The 10,652-nt window shown below is 52.6% G+C and overlaps 1 protein-coding gene across 2 annotated transcripts; it reads left to right on the forward strand.

Moving 5' to 3' along the window:
• Positions 1-838: 838 nt before the first annotated feature.
• Positions 839-10,440, forward strand: TMEM187 (transmembrane protein 187). 2 transcript variants are annotated; one of them, XM_032265258.1, is made up of 2 exons: positions 839-947; positions 9,167-10,440. In XM_032265258.1, the coding sequence occupies exon 2, from the start codon at positions 9,309-9,311 to the stop codon at positions 10,092-10,094; it is 786 nt and encodes a 261-aa protein (XP_032121149.1). In that variant the 5' UTR covers positions 839-947; positions 9,167-9,308; the 3' UTR covers positions 10,095-10,440. The 2 variants fall into 2 exon arrangements, with proteins under 2 accessions (XP_032121149.1, XP_032121148.1); XM_032265257.1 differs by having other exon boundaries at positions 841-947; positions 9,104-10,440.
• Positions 10,441-10,652: the final 212 nt, after the last annotated feature.

Below are 10,652 nucleotides of genomic sequence, written 5' to 3' on the forward strand. Positions count from 1 at the left end.
CTCTTAACCGCTGGGCCGAAGCCTCTTAAAGGACCCCTGCGCTGCCTCTGGGCGGGGGTGGGGGTCGGCGCGGCCGCGCGCTGGGCTAGGGTTGGAGCCGCGCTCAGGTCAGGTGCAGGCGCAGGCGCGCCCCGCCCCACAGCCCCCCCGAGCGAGCCTCCACGCCTCCGCCCTGGGAGCCGCCATCTTGCCACTTCCCCTCGCCCGGCCGTCCGCGGGCGTCAATAGCGACTGTCAGCACAAAACAAAGATGGCGGCGGCGGCATCTCGGGAATACCCGGATGAGAGTTGCAACCCCTTCGACGCACTCGGCCCCGCCTCCCTTGGGAACTGTCTCTGGGGTCGCTGAAGGAACGCACGCCCGAGGAACTGCCTTTAACCAGCAGTGGGGACAGGGGCATGCAGGTGGCCGGGGGTGGCGAAGAGTCACCACAGCCAGGCCTCCGGCCGGGGAGCGAGCTTTTTCCCGCTCTGCAAACCCAGCAGCCGCAGGAGGTGGCCCAAGGCGCGCCCCGGGGGGAAGCGGGGGCGGGGCGAGAGTGGGAGGCGACGCAGCCGAGCGCCGGCGCCCAGAGGTGGAGCGTCCGCCCGCTCCCAGGCTCCCAGGCTCCCAGATGCCGGCCCCGCCCTCGAGCGCCACGACCTCCGCGGGCGCCGCAGCAAACTGAGCTGGGCCGCGCGCCTCAGACCGCCACGCGCCCGGCCACCTCCACCGCCGAGGGGCCCGCAGTCGGACCGGTGGCGCCCGAACCAGGCGGGCGCGGGAGGCGCTCGCGTCACTTTGCGTCACCCCGCCCCGCCTGCTTCCCAGGCCCCGTGCCCCGCCCCGCGCGCAGGCGCACCCGCGCTGCTCGGGTCCGCCCTTATCGGAGATTTGAATTTCCCCCAGCGAGGCGAGCGAGGCGAAATACCCGTATGGTGATTGCTGGCCTTTTCGCGCCAATACTGTAAGTGCTCACCGCAGCCCCGGGAGGTGGGTCCCGGCGTCGCTCGTACGTTCCACCTCCTCCAGGAGGCCGCCCGGGCGCGGCGGCGGCGGCATCCTCCCTGCCACGCGCAGGCCGCAGCGCAGGGGCCCAAGCTACTGCCCGGGAGCTGTAGTCACCACTATAAATGGATAGACAGGTCCTGTCAGAGCCTGTGGCTTTTGTTGTAAATGCCTAGAAGTTCAATTAAATTACAAGATCTACCGACAGGCAGAATTATTACTTTGAAGTTAAGCGTCCTGCTGGAAGACCTTGTAATTTAACGCATTAGTAAGGAAGCACACATCACTGTCTCTCACATTTTCAACAATATTTTTTAAGTCTCCTCTCAACATATTACATGTATTTTGCAATCCTCTGTGTTTTGGTTCATGCAGTTGGAAGTATCCATTTGAGAAAGGCCAAAGAAGAATTCCTGCTTGTCTGTGCTACCACCTGTTGTTTGTGACCGTGGCTAGTTATCTCACTTCTATGTCCCCAAGTTCCCCACCCATGGTAAATAAGAAAACTAAGGCCTGACACGTTCGCTCACGCCTGTAATCCCAACACTTTGGAAGACTGAGGTGGGAGGATTGCCTGAGACTAGCCTGGGCAACATAGCGAGACCCCAAGGCATGGTGGCACACGCCTGTGGTCCCAGTTACTTGGGACGCTGAGGTGGGAGGATGGCTTGAGCCAGAGAGTTCAAGGCTGCAGTGAGCTGAGATCGCACCACTGTGCTCCAGCCTGGGCCACAGAGCAACACCCTGTCCCCAAAAAACAAACAAAAAAATTGAGCTGCTGGTTTCCAAGGGCCTTGCCTGAATTCAGTCCAGAAGCCAAATTAATTTTAATTTAAAAAATTCAAGTGTACGTCGCTGCTCCTCGCTGCTTGCACATCCGTCTGGCCCAGGTTAGCTTTTCCTGCTGGGGTGTCCCACACGGTGTCCCCTTATCTGCAGAAAGACAGCAAGGAAGGTCATGGGGGGACATAACTAGTTGTCATAAATGCTAAAGGCCTGGATGTGTCAGTGCCTGCTGTTTAAACACGTGCAGGAGAGTCTGGGCCCTTAGCCAGGAGATTGTCAGGCTTTCCAGGGCTTCCCTGAAAGACCCCAGATCCAGGGGCCCATGCTGTTGAGGTGTTGGCCTTCCCATGCCAGGCCCTGGGAAGCTGTGGCGAGATTTGAGTGTCACATAATAAGGATCATGGCTGTTCAAAGGTACAGGGAAGCTAGGCTGTGTGGTAGCCAGCTCCGTTGGGTTTTGGATAGGTGCTTTGATTACATTGTCACTGTCAGCCGTGCCCTGGTTCAAGTGGACTGAGCCCCTGCATCCGGAAACAGGAGTTGCTTTCCACGCCCTCCCTGGAGTTCCTCCTCGGTCAGGTTGACAGTGTTTGACTCCTGTTCCAGCTCTCCAACCTGCTTGCTGGCAGGCAGGACGGTCAGGCTGGCATGGGTGCCATGGGGCCCTAGATGGGTGCAGGGAAGGACCTGTAGACACCAGGTGGGGCCTCACCTTTTACCTCAGCTGGAGTTAGGAGCTGAAGGGGAAGTGCCTGAGAGGAAATGACAGCTGAGTCAAGGGCAGTGGCCAGGCACAGTGAGCAAAGACCTTCCAGTACAGAACTGGGCCTAAGCTCAAGAAGCTGCATGGGGATGGCACTTTAAGTCTGGCCAAGAGTTTGAGACATAATCCAGGACATGGAATGGAAGCTGGTCATGGAAGAGTGGAAGCCAGGGCAGACATGATGCTGTCTATGGCTGCTCCGCAAAGATGCTGGGGCTACTGTGTGCACACCCCTGGACCCTGAAGCTTCTTTGACTGGGAGGAGGAGGCAGGAGGAGTCCGGGTGCCCCCTGCTGAGATGGCAGGCTTGTGTGAAGCAAGGACATGTGGAGTGAGACTGAGGGCTGTGGTTCCTGTGTGGCAGCACCACGCTTCAGAGGGCAATGGGGCACCCACATGCCAGGCCTGGTGGTCCTCCTCAGCAATGGAACCCCAAAGCAAGAAGGCTGAGAATGAGGCCCAAGAGGATTCAGGTGGGCCCCAGGACGTGCCTGAGAAGTGAAATAGCAAACAGGAATGGTAATAGGCAGCAGAAGTGCTGGCTTTGTGCTTTAATGTAATTGAATTGAAATTGAGCAGGGCTTCACTGGCACCTGAGGAAGAGCAAGGAATCAGACCCTGCCCCACCCATTTGGGGCCTAAATTGCAGGAGGGCAGATGGACTTTGCACCTCAAAAATAAACATGCTTGTCACATGAATCATTTGCAAATATTTTCTCCCTTATTGTGTCTTCATTGTTGATTGCTCCTGTGCTGTGCAGAAGCTTTTTACTTTCGTATACTCCCATGTGTCTGTTTTTATTTTTGTTGCCTGTGCTTTTGGCGTCTTGGCATAAAATCTTTCCCCAGACCAATATCCTGGAGCGTTTCCTCATTTTCTTCTAGTAGTTTTATTTTTATTATTTATGTATTTATTTTCATTGATTGATTGATTGATTGAGACAGAGTCTCATTATGTTGCCCAGGATGGAATGCAGTCGCATGATCTTGGCTCACTATAACCTCCGCCTCCTGGGTGCAAGCGATTCTCCTGCCTCAGCCTCCCAAGTAGCTGGGATTACAGGCACCTACCACCACGGCTGGCTAATTTTTGTATTTTTAGTAAAGATGGGTTTCGCCATGTTGATCACGCTGCTCTTGAACTCCTGACCTCAGGTGATCCGCCCTCCTCAGCCTCCCAAAGTTTTGGAATTACAAGTGTGAGCCACCGCACCCAGCCTCTTCTAGTAGTTTTATAGTTTCAGGTCTTAAATTTAAGCCTTTAATCCATTCTGAGTTGATTATTGTGTGTGGTGAGAGATAGGGATCTAGTTTCATTTTTCTCACATACTTATCCAGTTTTCCCGGGGCCATCTATTGAAGAGACTATCCTTTCCCCAATGTAGATTCTTTGTGCCTTTGTACTACTCATAATAGCTAAGATAAGGAAGCAATCTAAGTGTCCATCAGTGGATTGATATATAAAGAAAATGTGGTATATATTCATGATGGAATGTTATCGAGCCATTTAAAAATAAACTATTGGCAGGCATGGTGGCTCACGCCTGTAATCCCAGCACTTTGGGAGACCAAGGCGGGCAGATAACCTGAGGTCAGGAGTTCGAGACCAGCTGGCTAACATGGTGACACCCCGTTCCTACTAAAAATACAAAAATTAGCCAGGTGTGGTGGCAGGCGCCTATAATCCCAGCTACTTGGGAGGCTGAGGCAATAGAATCACTTGAACCCAGGAGGCAGAGGCCGTAGTGAGCCGAGATCATGCCATTGCACTCCAGCCTGGGCAAAAAAGTGAGACTCTGTCTCGAAAAAAAAAGAAAAAAGCCTATTGGCTGGATGCAGTAACTCACACCTGTAATCCCAGCACTTTGGGAGGCCAAGGTGAGAGGGTCGCTTGAACCTAGGAGTTTGAGACCGGCCTGGGCAACATAGCAAGACCCTGTTTTTCCAGGAAATTTTCAAAATTTGCCAGGCATGGTGGCATATGCCTGTGGTCCCAGCTACTTGGCAGGCTGAAGTGGGAGATTGATTTGAGCCTGGAAGGTGGAGGCTGTAGTGAGCTGTGATCGCACCACTGCACTCCCCAGCCTGGGAGACAAAGTGAGACCCAGTCTCAAAGAAGCAAACTAATAAAATAAATCTTGTTATTTGTGGCAACGTAGATGAGCCTAGAGGACATTATGTTAAGTGAAATAAGCCAGGAACAGAAAGATAAATATTTTATGCACTAATCCTTATGTGAAATACTAAATCATTCGAAGATCGGAAGAGCGCCTTGTGTCCTTCAAGCTCATGGAAATAGAACCATAGTGGGTATTAGAAGCTGGAAAGATTCAAGGGTAGGGAAAGATTGGGAGGAGCTGGATAACAAATACGAAATCCCAGCTTCATTGCACGAATGGACCCTGCTGTTCTGCACTGTGGGGTGAGCATTGTTAACTGTCATTTCTTGTGTATTTTCAAGACTACAGGAAAGGATTTGGAATGTTCCCAACACAAATGATAAATGTTTGAGGTGATGGATCCATTATACATTATGTAGATGTATCAAAATGTCACTTTATATGCCATTAAAAATAACAAAATAGGCTGGGTGCAGTGGCTCATGTCTGTAATCCCAGAACTTTGGGAGGCCGAGGCAGGCAGATCAGTTGAGGTCAGGAGTTCAAGACCACCCTGACCAATATGGCAAAACTTCATCTCTACTAAAATACAAAAATTAGCTGGGTGTGATGGCTATCGCCTGTAGTTCCAGCTACTTGGGAGGCTGAGGCAGGAGAATCGCCTGAACCCAGGAGGCGAAGGTGGCAGTGAGCTGAGTTCATGCCAGTGCACTCCAGCCTGGGCAACAGAGCAAGACTGTACCCAAAAAATTAAATAAATAAAATAGGCTGGGTGCGGTGGCTCATGCCTGTAATCCCAGCACTTTGGGAGGCTGAGGTGGGAAAATCATGAGGTCAGGAGTTCGAGACCAGCCTGGCCAACATGGTGAAACCCTGTCTCTACTACAAAAAATACAAAAAATTAGCTGGGCGTGGTGGTGGGCAACTGTAATCCCAGCTACTTGGGAGGCTGAGGCGGAAAAATCACTTGAACCCAGGAAGGAGAGGTGGCAGTGAGCCAAGATTGCACCATTGCACTCCAGCCCAGGTGATGGTGTGGACCATGCAAGACTGTCTCAAAAAATAAAACAAGCCAGGCGCAGTGACTTACATCTGTAATCCTAGCATTTGGGAGGCCAAAGCAGGTGGATCACGAGGTCAGGAGTTTAAGACTAGCTTGGCTAAGATGGTGGAACCCCATCTCTACTAAAAATACAAAAATTAGCTGGGCATGGTGGTGGGCACCTGTTATCCCAGCTACTCGGGAGGCTGAAGCAGAATTGCTCGAACCCGGGAGCCGGAGGTTGCAGTGAGCTGAGATCACGCCACTGCACTCCAGCCTGGAGACAGAATGAGACTCTGTCTTAAAAAGCAAAATAAAATAATAATAATAAAACATGCTAAGTGATCTACATATACAGATACTTTTTGTTTGTTTGTTTTTGAGACAGAGTCTCACTCTGTCACCCAGGCTGGAGTGCAGTGGTATGATCTCGGTTTACTGCAATCTCCACCTCCTGGGTTCAGGCGATTCTCCTGCCTCAGCCTCCAAAGTAGCTGAAACTACAGGCGCTAGCCATCACGCCCAGCTAATTTTTGTATTTTAGCAGAGATACGGTTTTGCCATATTGGCTGGGGTGGTCGTGAATTCCTCACCTCAACTGATCCGCCCGCCCGAGCCTCCCAAAGTGCTGGGATTACAGGCATGAGACACTGTGCCTGATCACTTTTTTTTTTGGAGAGGGAGTTTCGCTCTTGTTGCCCAGGCTGGAGTGCAGTGGCACGATCTTGGCTCACTGCAACCTCTGCCTCCTGGGCTCAAGCGATTCTCCTGCCTCAGCCTCCCGAGTAGCTGGGATTACAGGTGCCCACCACCCAACTAATTGTTTGTTTTGTTTTGTTTTGTTTTTCTTGAGATAAAGTCTTGCTCTGTTGCCTAGGCTGGAGTGCAGTGGCATGAGCTTGGCTTACTGCAACCTCCACCTCCTGGGTTCAAGTGATTCTTATATCTCAGCCTCCCAGGTAGCTGGGATTACAGGTGTGCACCACCATGTCCAGCTAATTTTTTGTATTTTAGTAGAGATGGGGTTTCACCATGTTGGCCAGGCTGGTCTCGAAATCCTGACCTCAAGTGATCCACCCGCCTCGTCCTCCCAAAGTGCGGGGATTACAGGCATGAGCCACCTCGCCCAGCTTAATGTTTTGTATTTTTGGTAGAGATGGAGTTACACTATGTTGACCAGGCTGGTCTCAAACTTCTGACCTCAGATGACCCACCTGCCTCAGCCTCCCAAAGTCCCCAAGTGTTGGGATTACAGGCATGAGCCACTGCTGCGCCCAGCCTTTTTTTTTTTTTTAGAGCTAGGGTCTTGCTCTGTGGCCCAGGCTGGAGTGCAGTGGCATGATCATAGCTCACAGCAGCCTCCACTTCCTGGGCTTAAGTGATCTTCCTGCCTCAGCTTCCTGAGGAGCTGGGACTACAGGTGCACCGCCATGCCTAGGTAATATTTGTTTTATTTAATTTAATTTGATTTAATTTGTTTTGTGTAGAGACAGGGTCTTACTTTATTGCCCAGGCTGGTCTCAAACTCCTGGCTCAAGCAGTCCTCTCACCGTGGCCTCCCAGACTGCTGGGATTACGGGCATGAGCCACCATGCCCAGCTACAGATCCTTTTTAACTTGTAACAGGGTAATGTCCAGAAAAACCCATCATAAGTTGAAAATATTGGAACTGGACTTTCAACTTAAGAGGGGTTTAGCTGGGTGCAATGGCTTACTCTTGTAATCTCAGGACTTTGAGGGGCAAAGGCAGGAGGATCACTTACGGCCAAGAGTTTGAGACCAGGTTGGGCAACATAGTGAGACCCTGTCTCTACAAAAAAATTTTAACAAAAGTTAGCAGGGCAAGGTGATGGTGTATCCCTGGTCCCAACTGTTGGGGAAGCTGAGGCAGGAGGATAGCTTGGGCCCAGGATGTGGAGGCTGCAGTGAGCTGATTATGCCACTGTACTCCAACCTGGGCAACAGAGTGAGGTCCTGTGTCTTAATAAAAATACCCAGGCCATGGCACCAGGAAGCAAGCAAAAGGCCAGGTGGAAGCCCTCCTGTTGCTTCTTCCCAGGAGGAGAGCAGAGGGCACCTGGGGTCAGGAGGCGGCATGCCTGGGTTTCTGCCCCTGCACTGGCTGTAACTTTCAGCCAAGTCAAACTTCCGGAGTTTCAGTTTCTTTATCTGTGAAATGACGGGGCTGGTGCAGATGGTTTCTAATATCCCTCCCAGGCCTGGAACTTCTAAGCCGTTAGGTCAAAGGTGGGCAAACTCGGCCAGGCATGGTGTCTCACGTCTGTAATCCCAGCATTTTGGGAGGCTGAGCTGGGTGGATCACTTGAGGTCAGGAGTTCGAGACCAGCCTGGCCAACATGGTGAAACCACATGTCTACTAAAAATACAAAAGAAGTTAGCTGGGTGTGTTGGTACACACCTGTAATCCTAGCTACTCGGGAAGCAAAGGCAGGAGAATCGTCTGAACCTGGGAGAAGGAGGTTGCAGTAAGCCAAGATTGCGCCACTGCATTCCAGCCTGGGCAACAGAGTGAGACTCCGTCTCAAAAAAAAAAAAAAAACACAAGTGCTCAAACTGAGGCCCAAAACAGTTAAGGTGCAAGATCACATGGTTAGTGAGTGGGAGAGCCGAGGTTTGAACACACTCTGGGCATCAGCTGACCAGGAACTGGAGGTCCATCCTTCTCTCTCCCCGCGCCCACCTGCCCACCCACCCTCTTGAGTTCGACATGTATTAATATGGAAGAGAGAAGAGCTTTAATGATTGGAGTCATTTTGAGAGCAGTTGATAGTCAGTGGTAATTGTCTCTCTGGTTCTGTGACTGAAGGAGATGGAAGGTTTATGGTGGCCTGAGGAAAGAAGGTGATTTGGTGCTTGGCACTTCAGGGTAGGGCAAGAGAGTGAGCCCGAGAAGCTGGCCTGGGAGGCCTCCGGGTCACCTCTTGCCTCTTGGCATGGTGCTTGAGTGGCAGACAGTGAATCCTCCTTCTCCTCCCTCCCCCCCCTTGTGTCAGAGGCCAGAGCTCAGACTTCAGCTGATTGTCTGTAGTTCAACTGGGTATTTGTTGAAAAGGGCTTTGTGGCTGGAGATGTCACTTTTATAACACATTGGCATGGGAAGGCCATTCTGAGTTGTAATGACCGCTAGGCAGGGCTCGTCTGTAGATTCAGTGGCTTTGAGGAAACTAGGGCGATGGGCAGGATTTTCCTAGGTGCCAGGAGAAAGGGGTGACAGGGGTTTCTAGTGGTCCTGAGTGAGCGCCAGTGCGCAGTGGGTATGCCTTCACTTTGCTTTGCTTCTTCCAGTGAAGATGGTCGGTGGGTCCGAGGGCCGGGGTCAGGAACACAGAGGCGGTGATGGGGGCGGTTTGTTTTCTAACCACACGCCTTTTGTAACCACAAAGGAAAAGGGCAGAACGTTCCTCCACTGGCGCCAACCAATCAGCAGGACTCCTGCCTTCTTTCAGGGCAAGGTCGCAGCATCTGCCTCGGAAATCACGAGGCTTCATCCTGCTGGCTCAGCTGGGAGGCCCAGAGTGTTCTGCAGAGGCCACGTTTTGAAGGCTCCTCTCTGAAGCTTCCTGCCCCAGGTCATACCTCGACGTCCAGATGAAGCCGGAGTGGGGGCAGGCCCTCGTGCACGTGGCCGTGGCCAGCAGCCTCTGTGCTGTGGCAGTGTCCACAGGCATTTTTGACAGTGTCTCTGTGCAAGTGGGCTACGAGCACTACGCCGAGGCACCGGTGGCCAGCCTCCCTGCCTTCCTGGCCATGCCCTTCAACTCGCTAGTGAACGTGGCCTACGTGCTGCTGGGGCTGTTCTGGCTGCACAGGGGTGGCATGGCGGGACCAGGTCCCCGCTATCTGAAGGATGCGTTCGCGGCCATGGCCCTGCTCTATGGCCCCGTTCAGTGGCTGCGCCTGTGGACACAGTGGCCCCGTGCCGCCGTGCTGGACCAGTGGCTCACCCTGCCCATCTTCGCATGGCCTGTGGCCTGGTGCCTCTACCTAGAATGGGGTTGGCGGCCCTGGCTGTTTCTCTCCCTTGAGTGTGCCTCCCTGGCAAGTTACAGCCTCACTCTACTGCATCCCCATGGCTTTGAGATCACGCTGGGCACTCACATAGTGGCTGCTGTGGGGCAGGCCCTGTGCACCCAGAGGCGCTATGGCAGCACCAGCTCGGCCACCTACTTAGCTTTGGGAGTGCTCTCCTGCCTGGGCTTTGTGGTCCTCAAGCTGTGTGACCATCAGCTTGCACGGTGGCGTCTCTTCCAGTGCCTCACAGGCCACTTCTGGTCCAAGGTCTGTGATGTGCTCCAGTTCCACTTTGCGTTTGTGTTTCTGACTCATTTCAACACTCACCCAAGATTCCATCCCTCCAGCAGGAAGACGCACTGAAGTGTGGGAAGAATCTGCCGAAAACTGACAACCCTCCAGCATTGAAATGGACTCTGGGATGGCAGCGTGGTATCAGTGTCGGGCGTCCTGCGGGTGACAGTATGCGCTGATCACCAAGACTGCCCTTCCCTGAGAAGCTACAGGCTTCGGTGTGGAGGGGTGAAATGCTGTGATCTCAACAGCTTACTTTCAAAGACATAAAGCAACAATGTCAGCACAGGGGATGTGGGTACTCCTGATGTAATTCTCGTAACTTTTCTGTAGTTTGAAATGTTTCCAAATAAATATTGGCAAGGGGAGTGGAAATGACCCTAAGAAGTCCCTCATGCACATGATTGGACAGAGAGTGATCGTCTGCAGTATCTTTGGGGTGTCAGCTGTGGGTGTGGACTGGCAGCAGCAAGGCAGGCCAGCCAGTGGGATACCAGTGAGTGTCCTTAGATGCAGCTGGATTCAGGGAGACTGAGTCACACTAAATACGTGCCCAGCAGACTGATGGAGAAATCAGTTACCTCATGACATCTGTGAGTGTTAACTGTAAGCAGGTCACATGAGAGC

The sequence above is a fragment of the Sapajus apella genome, unplaced genomic scaffold (assembly GCF_009761245.1).
Source record: "Sapajus apella isolate SASKATOON/1434 unplaced genomic scaffold, GSC_monkey_1.0 scaffold149, whole genome shotgun sequence".
Lineage (NCBI taxonomy): Eukaryota > Metazoa > Chordata > Mammalia > Primates > Cebidae > Sapajus > Sapajus apella.